The sequence below is a fragment of the Brienomyrus brachyistius genome, chromosome 23 (genome assembly GCF_023856365.1).
Source record: "Brienomyrus brachyistius isolate T26 chromosome 23, BBRACH_0.4, whole genome shotgun sequence".
Lineage (NCBI taxonomy): Eukaryota > Metazoa > Chordata > Actinopteri > Osteoglossiformes > Mormyridae > Brienomyrus > Brienomyrus brachyistius.
In genome coordinates, this window is record NC_064555.1 from 17,694,995 (window position 1) to 17,716,668 (window position 21,674).

At 49.9% G+C, this 21,674-nt stretch overlaps 1 protein-coding gene across 2 annotated transcripts; it reads right to left on the reverse strand.

Moving 5' to 3' along the window:
* Positions 1-147: 147 nt before the first annotated feature.
* On the reverse strand, positions 148-21,261 carry yrk (Yes-related kinase). 2 transcript variants are annotated; one of them, XM_048992923.1, is made up of 13 exons: positions 21,086-21,261; positions 11,272-11,332; positions 9,153-9,406; positions 8,417-8,519; positions 8,201-8,299; positions 7,947-8,050; positions 7,685-7,834; positions 4,460-4,615; positions 2,902-3,081; positions 2,195-2,271; positions 1,791-1,944; positions 1,573-1,704; positions 148-1,421 (listed from the first exon to the last, which is right to left on the reverse strand). In XM_048992923.1, exons 3-13 carry the CDS (start codon positions 9,397-9,399, stop codon positions 1,213-1,215), a joined length of 1,611 nt encoding a protein of 536 aa, XP_048848880.1. In that variant the 5' UTR covers positions 9,400-9,406; positions 11,272-11,332; positions 21,086-21,261; the 3' UTR covers positions 148-1,212. The 2 variants fall into 2 exon arrangements, with proteins under 2 accessions (XP_048848880.1, XP_048848879.1); XM_048992922.1 differs by lacking the exon at positions 4,460-4,615 and adding an exon at positions 5,168-5,332.
* Between the last annotated feature and the right edge of the window lie 413 nt (positions 21,262-21,674).

Here is a 21,674-nt window from a genome sequence, read left to right on the forward strand (position 1 = left end):
AAACAGGAGCAGGACCAGTGGGCGAGCAAAGAGAAGAGCCGGGAATGAGAGCGAGGCAGCTATGTGTGCATGTGTGTGTGTGTTTGTCCCATGGCGTGTTCCGTGAGGATGAGAGGCGCACACCTGGCTCACTGAGCACAAAACACACACAGCTTACAGGCTTTACTTCCCAGACAACACGCCGTACAAATAATATTCTGATCCCCTCAAGTTCTGTGAAAACTCTTTTACAAAATGTACACTTAAGGAAGACGGCTCTCATTTAAAGACAGGATTCAATGCCAGAGAGCAAAGGGCTGTAAACAAAACCAAATAAACTTATTTCAGATATAAACTTTGGAATATTAAAAATACTTAGGAGTATTAAAAATCCAACAGGAGTTAAACCACATACAGTTATTAGTTGTCAAGTGTGACCTTTCTCACAAAGGATCGAACAGCAGAAGGCCTCCGGGCCATTGGGTGGCGCCAGACCTCAGCAGCACCCTCCCTTGTTGTTCAACCATAATTGTTACTACTGTCCCTCGTTCCTCTGGAGGAGGAAGGGCAGTACTTTCAATCTGAGACACATAACATTCTGTGCTTCACTAAGAGAAAGGTACCACCCTCTACCAGTCAGGTGAGCGTGTGAAAGTGACCTGGTCATGTGACCCAAAGCACACATGACCTCTTGGCAAGGCACTCCTAACTGCCTTGGGGTGCAAGGCTCTCCAGTGAAGACTGGATAAGATAAGGAAGCCAAGAGAATGTATTAAATAATTATATCACTTCTTAATCATATTGTAATAAAATATCAAATAACCATTAAATGCTATAGGAGTATAGTTTTGCAGGTATTAAATCCTTCCCACACCACAAGGCCATTTTTGAGAAACTTCAGCCGAAAGCGGGATAACGTTGCTGATCCTCCCACTGCCGGCCCTTCTCCTCTGTCCCGAACACACTGTCCTCTACAGGCCTGAGTAATTGAGCCTCAGCAGATACTGTCCTTGACAAGTCTAAGCAATAGAGCCCAGAGCAACAAGATCTGTAGGCAGAGCATTTTCGTAGAGGATGGGGGCTATAAATGCCCTGCTCACTTTAAGTGTCCGTCACTGCGGTCTGACCGGACAGCCATGCGGGTGGTGGGCGTGGGGGGGGGGGGTGTTAAGGAACGGTAGGGCGAGTTTGGCAAAGCACTTTTCATCGGCGGGGGGGCGGGGGGGGGGGGAATCACAGGTTCTCGCCCGGCTGGTACTGTGGCTCGGTGGCAGTGAAGTAGTCCTCCAGGAAGCTCTGCAGGTAGTCGAAGGTGTGGCGTTCGTCGGGATCCTTACGCCAGCACTGCAGCATGAGTTCGTGCAGTGAGGCCGGGGACCCGGGCGGGCAGGGCATGCGGAAGCCGCGCTCCACCTGCTCCAGCACCTCCCGGTTGTTCATGCCTGAGGGACGGCGAGCGTGAGTGGGCAGGCGGGCTGTGTATGTGCATGTGTCTGTGAGCGCGCGTGTGTCTGTGAGCGCGCGTGTGTCTGTGAGCGCGCGTGTGTCTGTGAGCGCGCGTGTGTCTGTGAGCGGGTCACGTCCGGCACTCACCTGGGTACGGCACGCGGCCCTTGGTGATGAGCTCAGTCAGCAGGATTCCAAAGGACCACACGTCGGACTTAATGGTGAACTTGCCGTACAACGCTGCCTCAGGCGCCGTCCACTTGATGGGAAACTTTGCTCCTGCAGAGAGGGACGCCGGCGCTCAGGGACGATTCATGCCCCCCCCGGGACGCTCCCCCTCCCCCCCAGCCGGGACGGCGGCTTACCTTGTCGTGCCGTGTACTCGTTGTCCTCGATGAGCCGCGCCAGCCCAAAGTCGGCGATCTTGCACACAAGGTTGTCTCCCACCAGGATGTTCGCGGCCCTCAGGTCCCGGTGGATGTAGTTCATGCGCTCGATGTAGGCCATCCCCGCAGCGATCTGCACCAGCGCACATAAAGACAGCGCGTCATCCTCATTACCATGGCCGGGTGTTGGGGGGAGGGGGGGGGTCACCTGGGAGGGGGGCGGTGGCGGTGCGCGGCGCACCTGGGGGTAGGTGACACGAGTGAGACTCCATTTTACTAGGTCTGCCTGAAAGACCCAGGCCCACGTCCTTTACCCATAATGCACCAGGCTGCTTGTCGGGGGGAGGAGACGGGGGGTGCAGAAGCAGCTGGTGTTTGCATACCTGAGCAGCCATGTCCACCAGCTGGGGCAGCTTGAGATCCCTCCCATCTCCATCCTTCAGGAAGTCCAGCAGGCTCCCTAGAGCACGAAGACAGGCTCAGGGTGCGGCTGGCGGCCGGCTCGGAATGGTCCCCACAATGTAGTAACTACCTGATACTTTTTACTTTGTGGGGACATTTTTCAGGTCCCCCCAATACAAACCTCAATTTTATAAAAAATCTGTGAATGCCATTAAGTAACTAAAGGTTAAGGTTAGGGTTGGGTTACGGTTAAGGGTGTCATTCTTGGGATTAGGGATTTTCCTATAGCAATGAAGGGGGAGTCTCCATCATGATAAGAATATAAAGTGTGCGTACTGAGGGAGAGTGTGTGTGTGTGAATGTGTGTTTGTGTGTGAATGTGTGTGTGTGTGTGTGTATGTGTGTGTGTGCTGGGTGTGTGTGTGTGTATGTACGTGCTGGGTGTGTGTGTGTGTATGTGCGTGCTGGGAGTGTGTTGGCGTGCGCACGCACGCCGGGTGTGTGTGTGTGTATGTGCACGCCGGGTGTGTGTGTGTGTATGTGCACGCCGGGTGTGTGTGTGTGTATGTGCACGCCGGGTGTGTGTGCACGTGCGCTGCCTCTCTCATCCACCCTCCTGAGTCATGCAGAGCTCCCTCTGGCCTATGGACTGGACACCGATGACAAGGGCCTGCAGGGGGCGCCATACCCTGGGTCATGAACTCGGTGATGATGTAGATGGGCTCTTCGGACACCACGGCGTACAGCTGCACCAGCTTGTCGTGCCGAAGCCGCTTCATAATCTGCGCCTCCTCCAGAAAGGCTTCCGGCGACATGGTTCCCGGCTTCAGCGTCTTCACCGCCACCTTGGTGGTGCCGTTCCATGTGCCTGGGGCGGGGAGGGGGGGCACTGGGGTTAGCTCAGCTGCTGCCCAGCCTGCACCCAGAGGGTCTGCAGTGGTATCGGCCTCCCATTGCGGCTTAGCTCAGACTGCTAAAAGGGAATGGACAGGGGCAGCCACCGGGGGGCGCCGCTGGGTGTTACACAGCACTGGACTGTGTAACAGTACCCAGCAGGCTAACGGTCCTCACAAAACCAAGACAGCCAGGCAACCTTAGTCACCAGATCTTAGGTAACGGGAAGTTTGCCACCAATCTGGTGCGGCGCCGCTGATCGCCATGGAAACCAGATCCTGTCAGATTCTCTGCATTAAGATTCGCGGTTCTTGCTCAGACAGCAGGCACTAAGTCACTAAGTGGCCAGCTCTGAAGAAGGTTCTGGATTAGAGGTGGGCCTTTTGTCGATGAGCTGTGATGTGGATGACATTAAGATAAAGATTAAGGTGCTGTGTTCTGCCCTCAGGGATCTGATCATTTGCCTGGACCGAATTACTGAGTTCCATATATTTGTAAGAGAGGTGTTCTCTAAACAGGCATGTTGACATATGCGTAGATTACGGACCGCTGGATTTAAGCATTTTAAAGAAAGGGCAACCACAATATATTTATGCAAACAAATTCTTACACATGTAAATGTCTATCTAATCATTGCTGCTTGCTGTGTAAATGTAAGAATGGACTTTGTTGAATTATATATATCAAGACTTGTTAGACGTTTTGTTAACATTGTGTGATTTTGTCTGCAAACACACACTTTACGCCAAATATGGCAATGAGCGTCTTGGTGATGCGGGGCAGCAGGGCCCCGCCCTGAGGACGGCTCTCTGAGCCCCTGGTAGTCTGAGCTGAGCACGGGGGAGACCGCCCACCCCCTGGGTCCAAGCCTCACAAGAGGTAACACAGCGACATGTGGTGGTGGTGGTCATGGTGGTGGGGGGTGGAGAGGGGGGAGAAAGACAGCTGGGCACTGACACACATGGCTGGGCTGAGCAAGACACTGTGTGGGACAGTACAGGATAGTGTGTAGTGTGGGATTACTGTAGGATGGAGCCGGGCAGTGCGGGACAATGTAGGATGGAGCTTGACAGTGCGGGACACTATAGAACACTGTGGGATGCAGCTGGACAGTACGGGACACTGTGGACAGAGGCTTTACAGAGCCAGACACTGCAGAATGCTGTAGGACAGAGCCGGACACTTCAGTATTCTATGGGACAGAGCCGGACACTGCAGAACACTGTGGGACAGAGACGTACACTGCAGGACAGAGTCAGACACTGCAGAATGCTGTGGAACAGAGATGGGCACTGCGGGACAAACACTGGTTCATCTCTGTCCCCTTCTTAGTCTCTGTGTTCATGTCTCACCCATCCAGACATCCCCAAAGCAGCCCTGGCCCAGCTTGCGGTTCAGCTGCAGGGTGTCCCTGGAAATCTCCCAGGCATCGCGGCCCAGGCCCAGCGTCTGTGGTGTGTTTGTGGGGCACGGCTTGGTCAGGTAGTAGCACAGACCGTCGTTAGTACCTGGGGATGAAGGAGTGCCGAAGGGAGAGGATGGTGGAGGGTGAAATGGAGAGGCATGCAGGTTTTGAGGGGGGCGTCCTGGGGGGCTGGCGGAAAGCTGAGGTCAGGGGAAGCCATTTTATATACGGTTCATAACAATTCATCAATATAATACATAGATTTTATATACTGTATATGTAAAAGTACATCTACATATTCAGGAATGGAATATACTGGGCACAGTATTGAAAATGGTGAATAATTTGTGTTGATCATCTACAATGCTGTTCCTTAGTTTGCTTATGTTTCCCACATCTTTACTTTCAGGTCGAGTATATTACACATTAAAGTGAGTATAGTACATCTTGAGTGAGTATCACCCAGCAGAATCCCCCCTTTTCAGTGTCTCCTGTTTCTCTCCTGTTTTTCTCCTGTTTCTCTTACCCACCATTTTTCAGATTCGCCCTCATTTTTAAAGGGGTTGATTACAGCCCGGAGGCTGGCTTCCCCCTCTGCCTACAGCCCCCGCCGCCCCCGCTGCCTGCCCCCCCCAGGCACGGCCGTCGATCCTACCCATCCAAACCTCCCCGAATTGCCCGTTGCCCAGCTTCTTAATGAGCTGCAGCGATTCGCGCGGGATCTCCCACACGTCCTTGGTCTTGACCGACAGGTCGGCCAGCTTGGGCATGCCACGCTGGCAGCTGCCCACCAGGCGGCAGCAGAGGCCTGCAGCGCGCTCTGACAGGTTTGGGGCGCCGCGGGACAGAGGGCAAAGAGGCAGGGTGCGGAGGAGGAGCAAGAGAGAGACACAAAACGTTACATAGGCAGACAGAGAGAGAGAGATGGACAGCCACAGACAGTGACAGACAGACAGACGGGTGGACAGAAAGACTGAGAGACAGACGTACAGGTGCTGGAACGCACTGCTTCCTGGGGACCCCTCCCCCATGCCTGCACATTTTACATCCTGTTAACTGGAAAATATATTAAAGCAGTACATGAACGGTCCTCTGACAGCTTCAGGGATGAGGATCTCCTTCAATGATGGCATCTGCTAAGCAAACAAATAATGACGATTATGTCCACACTGCTGCAATCTAGGGATAAAACGCTTCCCCGCAAGGGGGGATGCAGTGGCAGGTCATCGCCAGCAGAGGGGCCCAGAGCTGCAAATTCGTTTGTCTAATCTTCAGACGAGCGGGCACATGTCACACCTTCTATAGCCAGGAAGAGAGCGGTTCACTGTGAAAGAGAAAAGCTGTAGCTGATAGAATGTAGTTAATGGTAGAAATGTTTATAATCTAACAGCTATCCATATGTGCAGGCTTGAATTACCTAAGCTAAACGTCTGCACCAGCTGAAGCAATAATGATCTCAGATACAATCAACCAATGAGGTTACATCCAGAGATGGCACGGTGTCCGCTGTGGAAGTACAGACACGTACGAAAAGCTGGCAGAGGGGAGTCGGGGCAAGACAGAGACAATGGCAGGTTAGCAGGTGAGAACAGGGTTTAACGCCGCTGTATTCGGTCACCTCCCAACCGTAAAGCCATTTTCAGCTTTTCCCTGCCGAGTCTGCACTTTTAAAAAAAAGCATCATTACTCTGATGACACATTTAAACATGGAAAACTAAAAAAGCAGAAGATATGGAAAAAAGAGATGACGTAAGAGCCCAACATAATGCTATGACTAAGGCTGTCATATTTAATGCCGGCGATAATTTTTAAAATAATAATGCGGTTTTTTGTGTATGTTAACCCACAATCACGCAGCCTACCGTACAGTCTCGTTTGAGGTCAGGACAATGCGTTACCTTATATTTCTAACCGGAAGCCCAATTTGGGACACGACAAATTCGTTAATGACAAAATTAAGTCCCTTGCTTTTTATCACACCATTATGCGACACGTTACGAATGTACCTCTTACATGGCTGGGGATAGTGAGCTTTTAAAACTCAGAGTGGAGTATTTAAATTTCATCCATAAGTATTCATAAGTAGGTTAAAAAATACATACATAGAAGCATTCAGTTGTCTTTTCTGCCGCTCCTTCAATTCGATTATTACGTCTCATTAACAATTACTCTGGTCGTGTGCTTTATCAAAAAATGCAAATTTGTAGAATATAAAGCTGCTTGACTGCATTAAAAATGAACTGAAATTATTGCTGAACTTCTTCATGTGTGAGTAGTGAAGGAATGCAGAAGCGACTGTCGCTACCACTGTAATGCAGCCTCAATCTGCACTTTATTTCCCCTTGTAATGTGACTTTACTTTGTACTATAACTGGCCTGTTTCTCTTCTTTCCCTTAAACAGACAGTTATAGTCAGGGACGGATTATGGGTTGTGTGGGCCCCTGGGCAAAACGTTCGCGAGGCCCCCCACCACCACCAGCACCACAACCACCACAATTCAAGGGCCCTTGGCAGCCAAACGCCCTCCCTATAGGGTCAGGGGCCCTTGTAGGCAGAGGATCGAAGAATGTAGGCCCTCTAAAATAGACAAACGAAAATACATTGTTGATAAGCGTTGCAAATTGTTTTGGGCTAGGGGCCCCACGGGCCCCCTGCACCCCAAGGGCCCCTGGGCAGCGGCCCCGCTGGCCCGGTCCGTAATCCGTCCCTGGTTATAGTACCCATTTACTATTTGTGTTGTTAGAGTTTCATTTAAAGTTTGTATTTAAGACAAAGTCGAGCCTGTTGTAGATTTTCTACCAGGGAAAATTCTGCTATCCTCTTTAATGTTCATTCACTTGAGCAGTAATTTAAACAATAGCAAGCTGCTGCCTTATTTGTTTGATAATTAATGTATTTGAACAGCAATACATTTTATGCTGTAGGTGAACATAACTGCACTGTATTTGAATTTATAACATAACTGAATATTTATTAGATTAATCGCACAGTCAATCACTCAGTTTTTGTGATTAATCATAATTAAGAAAATTAATCGACTGACAGTCCCAGCTCTGTCAGGTCAAAGGTCAAACATGGCTGGCCAATGGGAAGCTGTGCCACATTGATGGCCTTGTCTCAGGCTTACTTGTTAGGACTAAGAGGACATGTGAGGTGGTCAGCTTGTCTTACCTGTATAGTGCTGCACCAGCTGCTGCACCGTGTCAAACTGTGTGCGGGTGGTGATGTAATAGCCGCCATTGTCTAACTTGCGGATTTTGTAATGCTTGACATGGTCCCCTTTTGCGTCGTCCCAGTCCCGAATGGACAGAGAGTACGCCCCTGGGGGTGGTACATGTGGGGAAAGCGTGTTAGAGAGCATGTCTGTTTTTGAAACCATTTAAATCCCATGCATGGGGAATGTGCTCTGTAGTGCTGTGTTTACAGTCTGCACCTTTAGTGGTCTCGCTCTCACGGATCAGGAAGGTTCCTCGGGGGCTCCCCTGTCCCAGCAGCTGCCTCTCAGCGTCCTTCCGCCCCATTTTCCCAAAGTACCACCTGGGGGGGGGTAAGTGTTACTGCTTAACAAGTGTGCCTCTGGCTCCCCTTTCAGGTGCTGGGTGTATAGTTCTTGGTGCAATTATTATCTCTGCAGAATTTGGCTGCTTGGTGTCCCTTCTACAGCAGGTGCCTTGGTGGGGTACTCACTCTTCAGCCTGTATGGAGTCCACAGGAGCCACGTAGTTGCTGGGGATGTATCCCGAGTTGCCCGTGTCCAACGAGCGCGCCTCCCACCAGTCCCCCTCCCTGAGCACATGCACACGCCAAGGTTACCAAGGCGACAGTGTCTCCAGAAACAAAGTGCCAAGACCAGGCTGCCGGAAGAGAGCACACACACACACACGCGTGTTCACGAATCCTTACGTGTTATTGACGATGTGGAATTTCTCGCCTTTGACGAAGGACAGGTCATCCTCAGTGCGGGCGGCATAGTCATACAGGGCTATGAAGAGAGTCACCCCTCCACCTGGGTGCGCCCACACACACACACACACACACACACACAGGTTTATGATTATATATTTGTGGGGATTCTCCATTCATTTATATGGAAAACTCATTATATAAAACTCTAATCCCAACATGATCACCTTACCCCCCCCCCCCCCCCCCAGCCCTAACCTTCACCATAAGTAACTAAACAAAATATGCGACTTTTGGCATTTTTAGTTTTTTGATTGCATTCACAGATCTTTGTGGGGACCTGAAAAATGGTCCCCACAATGTCAAAATAAACTGGACAAACTCTCCCTCCCTGTGTTAATAACGTGTGTCTCATCTTATCTGATCTTATAACAGCCAGTTCACTCAAAGTCATTCCGCTGTAACATGCTGTTTATCACATAGTTTCGTGTGACACCTTAACCTCAGCTTTAATACATGCAGCCATCTAGAGGCCACATGCAGACATCCTGCACTATATTAACAGTGTTAACAGCACTGCTGAATACTCACGGACAGGCATGCTCAGAGCCGCACATGCATAGACGCACACGCCAGCACGCTGAGACATGCCAACAGGCCTGTGCACACTCATCACAAGGCCTCACAGTTGTGCACACACGTGTGTATGCATTCACACACACACTCAGGATCTTACATGTGACGCCCCCTCCCCACATCTGCGTGGTGCCTGTGGAGGCGGAGCCAAATGGCTGGGTGGGGCTAGTCAGGCTGGGGTAGTTGTTAAAGTCCGGGATGAGTCCGGGGCTTTGGTTGTGGGTGGGGTCCGGCCCATAGCGCGGGGCAGCCAAGACCTGTGCCGAAATGCCGGCGTCACAGGCCGACGTGACGGGCTCGTCCTCGTCTTTCGTGGATTTCTTCTGCTTGCACTGGGAGCAGCCCATCGTGACACTGACAGGGGGAGACGGTGCTCAGCATCATACAGGCTAAACCAACTCAGAAAATGAGGGAAGTGCCCTGAGCATGTTGCAGTTGGGGGGGGGGATTTGTCTGCTGACAGATAATTGGTTAATGGTTATTGCGTGCAAATACGGAACCCCCCCCCAGACCCCACCACCCCTGAGCTGTGATCACTTTGGTGGCGAGCGTCCTAACACAGCCTCTCGGTGTTTCTCACGGGGAGAGTGACCTTTTGGATCCATCCCTTGCTGGTAAAATCTCCATGAGAGCCCCTACCCCCCCGCCCCATAACACACAGATATGTTAGCCCTCTTGAAGAATGACTTTCTCACGGCTGCTGGTAAGGACTGGTTAGTTGTCTGGTTAGTTGGTGCTTATAATGCTCTGCTACTGAGCTGGACTGTTTTAGCATAGAACCCACACTCCAGCAGTGACAGGAAATTAACAGAAATGAACATCAAATACAAAATGCTTGCTAAATTGAAAGCGGCAAACCTGCAACTGAAAACAGTTACAGTATTCACAGCTGTACAACAGCACTGTGGACCACAAGCTTGCAACACTGTGGACAGACACCTACCATGTCCTCTGAGAGACTGACCGGAGATGCCGCGTTAACCCAATCACATGACGCGAGCTTAGCACTATTGCGTGCAAATACGGAAACCCCCCCAGACCTCACGCGTGCGCACACACACGCACAGCTACCCCACGCCCCCCTCCCCCCCACAAAGTGTGACAACACCCTCTCCTGTATTGCATATAACAATTTTTGCAACAACAAGAAAGCAAAATGGTCACATGGTTAAATGGTGGGTGGCACTGTTTAATTAGAGGTCATATTTCAGCCTATATCACCAACGTCGCCCCACCAGCTTTGGCTCATAATGTGCCGATCCAAACAAACTCACAAACCAAATCTGAATTTCCTTTAACATCTGAGTAGAAAAAAAACTGAAGGAAACCACACCAAAATATCTAAGTGGAGCATGAAGAATTTGCCAGGATCCACCCTCATTTGCCGAGGCCTGGGCGTAGGTCAGCTGTCACTGCGGGGTGCTTGGGGGGGGGCAGGGGAGTACAACAGGAGGCCGACAGTGAGAAGATGGGGTCTGGAAAGAGTGACTGGAGGAATGATGGGGGACTAGAGCGGTACAAATGGAATAAGCGGGGGTCATGAGCGGGACAGGCGTGGAAGAGGAGCAGGACAGGCAGGGGAAAGTCAGGGAACAGGAGCAGGACAAGCGGATGGACAGGAGTGGAACAGGAACCATGGGAGCTGTGAATGAGGAATCAGAAGACTGGGGCTCCACAGCTGTGACCCCAGGGCAACCCAGGCGGAGCTTAAAAATCACACAGGGCTGAGTATTTGATTGGGTTTGGATCACAATCTCTCCTATACATGTGAATTATATGATGTGTTTTAAGGCTAAATGCATTTTAATCATTGAACATTGTACGAAATTACTTGTTTTTTTTCTTGTTTTAGGCATATTATTTCAACTGAACAATAAAGTAACTGGTCAGGAAATGATTCTACACAATCGCTAAACATTTCCCATCCCTCTGAGGACCACATCCCATTTATTAAAGTGAATGTGAAAGTGCTGTTTTTGCTGAATAATGTCAGATTGCGAGCCGCAGGGCAGAGGTGACTGAGGCAGTGTGACAGTGAGCCTTTCTGACGAGCCGTAACACTGCATGGTAAAGGCGAAAAGCCAGAGCTCCAAACCGCAGGTCCCTCTCATTTAAAATACATTTGTGCATTGTAGCTACAGCCGGGTCTCTCAGTACACTTGGACAGGTGCTCCTGCTGGAGGGGGTTACAGGCACAATGGGGGGGGGGGCATACTCACCAGGTTCCTGAGCCTCACTGTCAGATCATCTGTCCTCCAGCATTCCTCTGGACAGCAGCACCTAGGCACACGGAGCACATGTACAGTCAGGCCACTGGCTTGGGACAGGGACAGTATGGTGGCTTGGCCACGCTCATGCCGCATCAGCCCGGCCAGGCGGTGGCGATAGTGAGCGGGGTGAGTGCAGCCACCACGGCACAGAAAGAGGCAGAGACTGCATAACAGCAGACAGCTAGCCAGTCCCTGCAGACAAGAGCACCCCCCCACCCCCCGCCATGTCACACAAAGCTGGCAGACTTCCCCTTTCACTGCCCAGAGGCAAATAGCAGACTGGCAAACACACACCCACCGACCTGGGGAGAGGGCAGCTGACACACGGGTTGGGGGGGGGGGGGGCGGTGCGGGGGGGGGGGGGGGGGGGATTGACACACGGTATATTTTTACTGCTGTATTTCTACATGAATGATCGCATGTAGAAATTCTCTCTCCTACACTCATGCAAACACACACACTGCCCCCTTCCTCTTATTGTCAGTTCCCTCCTCCCTCTATCTTTCTCCATCAGGGGAACAACAGGAAGTCAGCTACGGTGCTGTTTCCTGTCCGCCCTTCTGATGCCCCCCCGCCTCCCGAGCCTTTTCCTGGAGGCCGATGGGGCCCAAGGACAGAGGGGCCATCAATTCTGCGCAGCTGTAAAGACCCCCATGCCCAACCAGGGCTGTGGGCTTTACCCCTCAGGACGCTTCCTGCAGGGTCATCGGAGTGCAGCTCTGCAGGACAGCGCCTCCTGCAGGACAGAATTTGCTACATCGGCCAGTTAGGAGTGTACATGCCCCCCCCCACTCCACTGACTGCCCCCTAATCTCGCCGAGCCAGAACAGCACAATGGAGAGGAAATGCATACAATGAAACACAAACACACACACAGACCACAGACGCACACACACACACAGGAACCCCCCAGCATTGTGGGTGGGGTGTGTACAGCAAGATTGTACTCAGTTCGTGCCTCTGTGGAGCTGCCCCTCTTCTCCTGACCTCTTCTGCTTCTCCTCCTCCTCCTCCTACACAGAGCAGTACCATGCCCATGTTCTCCAGATGTTCTCCTGGAGCCTTTGCTACCATTCCCTCCTGTTCATCATCAAGCCCAGGAACCGGAATATAACTAGTACGTCTGCCCGCTGGAGGTGTATGCAGTGCACATACAGTGCATAGAGGCAGGACGACAGCCTATCCACACTGCTTTCAAAACGTTATCAGAATCCATCCATATTTTAATTACCAAGGCGATGCCTCAAACACAGGCTTCCTCAGCATACACACGCATTTTTGTTTTAACCTGGTCAAGTGCCACTTATTTAAGGCGAGACATTTGCCTCGACTCGACCAACATGGAGCCGGTGCCGGGCTGGTTCTCGCTTGGTGTCTTTTGAGAACCTGCCCTCGTTTCCACCAGTTTCAAAAAAGAACAAAGGTTACACAGGCGAAAGTGAAAATGAAAGTTCATGTTCGTTCAATTTTTGAATTTATTTTGATCTGTTTTGGATTTTTATAAGCTGCCGAACCAAAAAATTTCGAATCTAGAAATTCTCAGAGTATGACCCATTGTGCTTTGCCTCTACTGCCTGTATTCACTTTTGTTTCCTTAAACCAGAGGTGTCAAACTCCAGTCCTGGGGGGCCGGAGCCCTGTGTAGCTCAGCTCTTTCCCTGTTCCACCACAAATGATTCCGCTCAACAGCTGTGTGGTAATTAGCACAAGGAGGTGAATCAGGTGTGTTAAATGAGAGGGAACCCGAAAATGTGCAGGGCTCCGGCCCCCCAGGACTGGAGTTTGACACCCGTGCCTTAAAGGCTCCCAAGTCCGTGTAAGCGAGTTTATTCTCTCTCACTGTCTGCCTCATGATCTGTTCACCACTTCAGTATTTTATATATTCAACCTGCGATATGTTTATAATGTATTATTAAATATAGCCAGGACATCGATATTTTGTTTTCCACAGATTTTTTTTAAAAGATGTGCTGTTTTTCTGCTAGTCAGCTGACATAAGTTCTTTCACTGCCAGCACCGGCGATATTAGACAAAACTTTATCGGCTATGGATTGAATTTTCTGGGTTTGTGGTTTTTCGACGCCATCGCCCATCCCACTTCCCCCGACGTTACGGTGCCTTGTGGGGTCCTTGACCGCCGTATGCTTGTAACGCATCATCTGCCTCATTTGTGTCATATTTTGGACAAAAGCTTCTACTAAATAATTGCAAATATACAATGTTATGAATGAATCCGTCCAACAGCTTATGCTGGTCAGGAGGGACATGGAGCCATTTCCAGGTAGCTTAGGACACAAGGCAGGGGACCCTGGATGGGGTGTCAGTCCTTCACAGTACAAGGGACACCCTAGATGGGAAGCCAATTTATTACAGGGCACAGGGTAAGCAACTGATCAAAGTGAGGACCGGAAGAGACCTCTATTCTCCTCAGCCATGTTATTTATATTGGGTGTTTATACATTTATGGCTCGGACATTTTTAGAATCTTTTGATTCTAACACTTTTATTCTTTTAGATTTGAAAACCAGTTAGACCGATTCGAAACGAATGATTTGTTCCGGAATCGGACATCGCCGCTTCACATATCACGATAAAGCAAGCGTGTCCGGGGACTTTTCCAGCAAACTTTGCATTCTAAGTAAACGGACACATAGATATGACTACAACAGAGGAAGCCGTTTATTAATAAAACTGCAAACACAGTACAGGAACGGCTGTAAACCAAACATAAGGCAAATCAGTCTGCCGACGTGTCTGAGTAACAAACCCTAAGGGAGCCTTATGCGCGCGGTAAAAAACAAATATGTAAAATAAATTAAACTTGAAAAATAAGACTCATAATCATTATGAACTAAATCACATGTTCTGTACTACTGAGTACAGTCACTTATCTATAGCGATAAACCTTTAACTGTAACCATTTTTAGCTCCCGTCACGAGCGCCTTAAATGCCACAGGGAGGCTAGTTTGCACTGGCTGTTTCTGCTTCATTCTGGTTGTTCACACACTCAGATGACGCCGTCTCAGACGATGAAGTTGGATATTTCTATAAACATGTCCGAATCCGGCACAACGAGTGACGGATATTTACTAGACATGACAAGCAAGTGTCCAGCTTTAGGCCCTGTTGCTGTATGGAGAGACGCCATCTTGGAGAAGTTACTCCACCCATCGTTTGTATGTAAACATCTCTGGCGAAAATCGTACAAATAGGAGACTGGATCATTGTTGCTTAAATTAACTTTCGAAGTCACATTTTTCACACAATATTTTGTTTTTGCTTGTTTTTGTTTGCATTTTCTGTTTTTTTTTGGCAATTTTCATGTTGCGGGGTATGGATTAGCTTTGAGAACTTAACTGCAAATATTACAACGTTTCTGCATATTGAAGGGAAATATTTGATATATATTATTTGATTTCTATTTGATAGAAATATTACTTCATAAAATGAAGTTTGACAGAATCTCCATCCATCCCTTTTCTGTAGCCGCTTATACTATTTAGGGTAGTGGGGGTCCGGAGCTTATTCCAGAGGCTACGGGCAGAAGGCAGGGAGCAACCCAGGATGGAGCACCAACCCATCGCAGGGGACACAAACTACAGTCACTCACACATGCACACCTACAGGCAATTGGGCAACTCCAATTAACCTCAGCATGTTTTGGACTGTGGGGGGAAACCGGACGACACGGGGAGAACATGCAAACTCCGCACACATGGAGCCACAGCAAAGAATTGAACCTTGGCCCTAGAGATGTGTGGGCACAGTGCTATTCATTGCACCAGCATGCCACCCCTTTGTCAGAAGATCCATTTGTAAAAAAAAGTATTTTGGAAGATATAGATAGAGATATAGATCCTACACACAGAAATAAAACATTCAAAGTGTTTTCAGTGTACTACAATTAGTATGGTGAATTTACACAAAAGATGGCACCAAGCACTCTTTGCACTCTGCAGCTTGCCTCATTTTTTATCTTGGTACTGCACTATACTGTAACACATGGTACTGTAATGCACTGTACTGTAACGTACGGTACTGCACTGTACTGTAACATACGGTACTGTAATGCACTGCACTGTAATGTACGGTACTGTACTGTACTGTAACGTACGATACAGTGCATCACAGTATCTACTGTACTGTGATGCACTGTAATGTACGGCACTGTACTAACATGGCACTGTATTAACATGGCACTGTACTGTAATGTACGGTACTGTACTGTAACGTGCGGTACTGTACTGTGATGCACTGTAATGTATGGTACTGTACTAACATACGGTACTGTATTGTAACGTACGGTACTGTAATGTATGGTACTGTACTGTGATGCATTGTAATGTACTGTAATGCACTTTACTGTAATATGGTACTGTACTGTAATGTACGGTACTGTACTGTAATGTACGGTACTGTACTGTGATGCATTGTAATGTACTGTAATGCACTGTACTGTAACGTACGGTACTGTACTGTAATGTATGGTACTGTACTGTAATGCACTGTGCTGTAATGTACTGTACTGTAGTCCTTGTGTTCTGTCTGCTGTGCTCTTATGTTGTATTTATGATGAACTGTTTATGTTTTAACACCCAGCTGAGCTAAATATCCCTTAGCAGCATAATAAATTTGACTTTGACTTGAAAAGGACACATTAAGCTACCATTACAGCCCTTGCCTTTACTTTAAATGTACACCATCGAAAGCTACTAAAAATCACAACACATATCAATTCAACAAACAAATAATCAACATTGATTCAGGCAGTCCCTGGCAAATCCTATAATTAACAAAAAGGATGCAAATTATAGAATAAAAACAAGCAATGCAAGGCTGCAGAAACTGGTGACTTTTGAAGAACAATGGGTGGGGGGGTGTGTCTTTAGAATAGTCTCTGGACAGGGGGACACCCCAGCCCCTCCCCCATATGACTATCCTGTGCTGACCCTTCCAGCTTCTCCCCGCTGACACTGCAGGTGTGTGGCAACTAGATCTCTGCACACAGCCCGGCTGCCATGTAACAAAAACAACAAAAAAGAAAGGCTGATGCACGATGAGGATGTCAGAGGCTCATTTAGAGAAGCTAGCGCATGGAGCGGAAGGTGTACAAAGGGACTGACTAACGCATGGAAAGTGACAGAGAGAGACAGTCAGCAAGACAGACAGACAGAGAGAAACAGTGAGAGAGGGAAAAACAGATGGACAGAGAGACGCTCGTGGCAGCAGACAGCCCTGAAGGATGAAGACAGGCACTCTGAGCGGGACAGAGTGCACTGGTCAGGGCTTAGGCTCTGCAGGGTATGATCCTCCCTGACCACAGTCAGAACTTCAGTAGCTTTTTATCTTTTTCATTTTAATAAGGCTTCCTATTTACAGGGACCACTGAATGAGTGAAAACCCTCATCACATGCTCGTTCAAGAGTGACGCTGTTTCACGCCAACGTGCCGTGCGGACAGGTGGCCCCTGCGTCCGTTCAAACTAATTCAGCCTAAACGCATCGCTATTTCATGCTCTACCCTTAATGAGTCGCCCAGTTCGGTGAGACCCGTGCTGCCTCGCCTCTGCCTCGCCTCTGGCGGGAAACAGGCACTCCATGGCAGCGGCAGGGAGCAGCATCTCCCCCCGCCGAGCAAACGCCCATGAAAAGGCTTCCGTGAGTCGGCTCTTCGGCACCCCTCTGTCCCCCCACCTCCTCCCCCCAGCCAAGGCAGGAACTGGCCAAGATGAGGGGGAGGAGCTGGTCACCATGGTAACACCATAGAGAACATTATAATTAGGGATGGGTTAGAAAACATGTGGCGAGCTGAAGCCCCCCGATTCACATCATGGGTGTGCAGAGAAACGCTGCAGAAATGAGCATAAATCTAAAAATGCTGCCGTACATGCGACGGACCTCAGGGTGTGCAGCCCGGTGTTTGGCCTTGGTGGGGAACTTCCAATGTGTGAAATCCACTCATCAATGCAGGATCAAATCACCAGCCAATCAGGAGACCTCTGCTCGCGAAGTACGACCTTTGACTTTTAACCATAGACCCCTTTCCGGGCCTGTGTGTTGGCTGAGTGCTTAAGCGTGTCGGCGATACCATCGTGGTGCAATCGGGCCACCTCTGGGAACCCGGTGTGAGGAAACCACCCACAAGAGCCACACACACAGCAACTTCCTCACATCAGGTCAGAGACCAGCCCCCCCCGTCGCAATGCAGCCTGCCAGCATGGCCACAGGTCTGATCTGTTTCATCGGCAAACAGTCCCCATACAGCCGAAACCTGACAAGCTGTGACACTGCAACACAGCTCTGTGGGGCAGCGATGTCCCTCAGCGGGTAACATGTGCGCAGACTCACATGGGGAGAACAGCAGAGGCCGCATAGACACAGACAGACGCTCACAGGACGCAGATGCAGAAACACACAGACAGATACATGTGCATACACAAACAGACGGACATGGACGCACATACACACACACACACCAGCACCAGGGGACCGCGGCCGACACCAGAACCAGGGGACTGCGGCCATCACCAGCACCAGGGGACCGCGGCCGACACCAGAACCAGGGGACCACGGCCGACACCAGAACCAGGGGACCACGGCCGACACCAGAACCAGGGGACCACGGCCGACACCAGAACCAGGGGACCACGGCCGACACCAGAACCAGGGGACCGCGGCCAACACCAGAACCAGGGGACTGCGACCATCACCAACACCAGGGGACCGCGGCCGACAACAGCATGCTGCTCACATGTCCCAAAGGAAGCTGCTGTTCACAGCTGGAGGGGCAGACGCTGAGGAATGGGTGTGTCTGTGCCGATAAGGGAAGCCTGGGGACATTTGGCTGGCCTCCCCCACCCAAGCGGAGGGACCGGCAGGCTCAGCATTCTGGTGTTCATGGGTAAAAACGCTAATCAGTGTGCTGAGACACCTTCAGGGCATGACTCCCCCTACAGACTGCGAAGCGGCTTCGTGGACATTCCCCTCTGCGTCTGCTCCCTCCCACCCTCACTCTCACTGCGTCCCAACAGCCCACAGCAAAGCAGGAAATCCCACTGCCCCCCAAAACAGGAAACAGTTTCTGAGTGGCGTAGTAGTGATAGGACACCGGGAAGTGAACTGTCAGGGTGCAGTCCTCGCAAACCCGTGCACATGCACACACACGCAGTGAAGGCAGGGGCAGGAGTGAAAGGGCAGCAAACAATGGGAAACTGTGCTGGGAATACAGGAAGTGCTGGGAATACAGGAAGCCAGGTGTCTCGGGAAGAACAACTTCCTTTTTCCACATGATGTCATCGTTTCCTTTAGAGAGACGAGGCAAACAGAGAGGGGGGGGAGAGAGAATGAGGGACAAAGTGTAACAGGGACCCCCCAGAACACAGGGGTACGAAAAGGCCTAGGATAGGCTGCCCGCACAGAGGGACAGGAGGATTCTGTGACGTCCTCAAAGTGCCACGTTTAACAAGAAGTCAAACGTAATGAACAGCACCTTCCAAAGCCACCATGGCCACTCGGTACAGCAGAGAAAGAGCAAGACTGTCAGAATAAAACCAAATTTTATAAGGCAGAACCAGATTTAACATGTAGTTACTCAGAGAGCACTGTACAAGGGTCACTTATGCAGCTGACATAAACTACTGTCAGCATCCGTACAGCACTTCTGGACCATGCTGTGGAGGCATCCCCGCATTCCCTAAGATGGCACACAGGAAGCAGACAAACCACCTCCCCCACCGCAGAAACCCCCCCCCGGCAAGTCGTCAGACAGCTGAAGTGATTCACGGAGACGCCGAAATCTGCATGCCATTACAAAAGTACAACTTGCATTTCAAAAAGAGGCGAATGTTACATCAGCCAGAGAATTCACACTTTTCTTCATCCATCCATCCATCCATCTCCCAGCACACGGCGAGCCCAGAGTCCGTGCCAGTAAGTTCAGGGCTCGAGGCTGGGGGGTCCTTAAACAAGATGCCGGCCCCTGGCAGGGAAACGTACGCTGATAACCACAGCCGGTACTAATATAGCATGAAACAGTCAGAGAGACTCTGAGTTCACATGTCAGCCACTGGCAGTAACAGTTACCAGTCAATGATACTTAATGGTACAACAGCGAATCCCCAGGCCTGACCGTCCGGGTCCTCAGCTATCTTTTACATGGAACATGCACATGGGCTGTTGTACCCATACGGCGTGTGATCTGAGAGCTTCTCGATCGCTCTCAATCAGGGGACTCAAGGCCCCTCCCTGCCCCACATACATTCCTCAGTTTTGTCAAAGAAAAAAATGAAAGAAAGGTCAGGCTTCCACCACAATTCAATCCCCAGCACCCTACCGCCCCCCTCCCGCCGCTTCCGATACAGCTGGGTGGCTCAAGTGAGGAAGTGACCTCTCAAGGAAACAGGAAGTGAGGCGGCCCAAGGCTGAAGTGTCACATCACGCCTTCTGTCCTGTGTTACTGTTAGCGTTCATCATGTTGGCACCCGCCAGCACTGGGGTCCATTCTGCTCCTCAACTGCATCTCCATTCCACCCTTAATCTGTATCCTACCCCCTACAATCACAGGTCAGAGGGACAGCAGATCCCTGCAGCTGGACAGGAGGTGCACAACTTAAGCAGATCTGTCCAGCTCCACCAGTCACAGCTGGGGGGGGAAGGAACTGCAAGTGCGATGACCTGGTAAAACCACATCACCATGACTGCAAGCTGTAGCTTTCAGTTTTTAGCTTTCTACAGATTTCAGCGCAATGTGTTCCTCAAAATTCAGCCCAAAAAGACTTTCCTGTCAGCTGGCCGATAGTAGCTGCTGCTGACTGGGTGTCAGTGGTCCGCTCTGCCGGGCAAAGGGCGGACGCCGGCGCACACAAGCCCTTTCAGCGCCACAGATTCTTCTGCATCACATTTGTAGTACTACACACTGAGTTACTGTGTATTCTGCATATAATGAGCTCCCTTTCAAAATACAATATTGAATGCTCGAATTTCCTGACGCCATTCAAGATAATATAATCCTAGGGCACGGTACAATTACTGCATTTAATGCAGTGAATAGTCATGTCACTTCGCGTCAGCGTTTGCGCCCACTATTTTGTACTTTTTTTATTATGACAATACTTGATAATCATAAGTTACTTCGAATTCACACAAAAACTACTGCATTTAAGAAAATGTCCTAATGGACTTCCGATAAACTGTCAAAGTTAATGATACCCGCCAGCCCCAAATTTAACAGTTCCTGTAAAGTTTAAAAACTTTGCGCAGAAGCACTTGTTTTAGCTGCTAGTGTTCAAAAATCAGTGCGAGTGTTAAATAAGCCAAAAGCAGTAAAAGGAGAAGGTGGGTGTATTATTTTACATACACAACTCTTAATCGGATTTCGTGTAAACTTTCCCCTCCGCTCGTCACAGCGCAGTCCGAGGGTGAGGCGCCCTGCAGGGGAACGGGGACCCGAGACACGGACCGATAGGCATTTGCAAAGAAAGATTTGCTTTTTAGAAAAGGAAACCTTTTTTAAATATATAAATAAATATATAAATAAATAGCTATATACTGCTCTAAACAAATCAGATCAAAACTCATTGTATGTATCTGGCGAACCTCCGCTCTCAGCGCCGAAAGACCGAGAGCCATAAGCGCCTTGTAACACTTTCTCATGAATGCTGAAAGAACCGCAGAACTGAAACATGAAAGACCAAGGCACGGATGTACAGTCATACCCCCGCCTTTCGTCCCCAGTGCATATTAATCAAACTTCTAAATGGCTTACCTCTGAAATTATATGTCTTTGACAGACGTCTCCGGCCACCGATGGGGGGACGCGCCAGCAAGGAGCGTGTCCACGCCGCCGCGGGGCAGGTGCGGGTATGATGCGAGCGGGTCCGGGCGATGCCGTAAGACGCGGATACTGACTTAGCGGAGGTCGGAGCGCCTCTCTGTGCAGCGGCGCTGCCGGCGGCCCCTCTCCGCCCCCTCCCCCGATCACGACCCCGCCCCGAGCTCCGGGCCGCCAGTCACAGCAAAGGTACCCAGCTCATTCAAATCGGCCAGAACGCAAGTGACTTAATCAGCCCTATGCTACTGTCTTGGTGTGTATCCGGTTCTTCCTTTATTAAGAAAAATTAAAGCAAGTAGTTCAAGATACTTTATCTGATTCAACGCCAGTGATGCTGCCCAACAATCATTCTTGGCTGCTTTGATCGTGTACCGAGAACACAAAGATGGGTATTAAAGACGGTGGTGAGTTAACGTCTATAACCAGCAAGAGCAGGACAGAGAACAGGAAGGACTCGATGTCGCAGACCGTCAGATTCTGTGAAAATAATTAAAAGAGAAGTGAGACTGGACATATTCTTAGA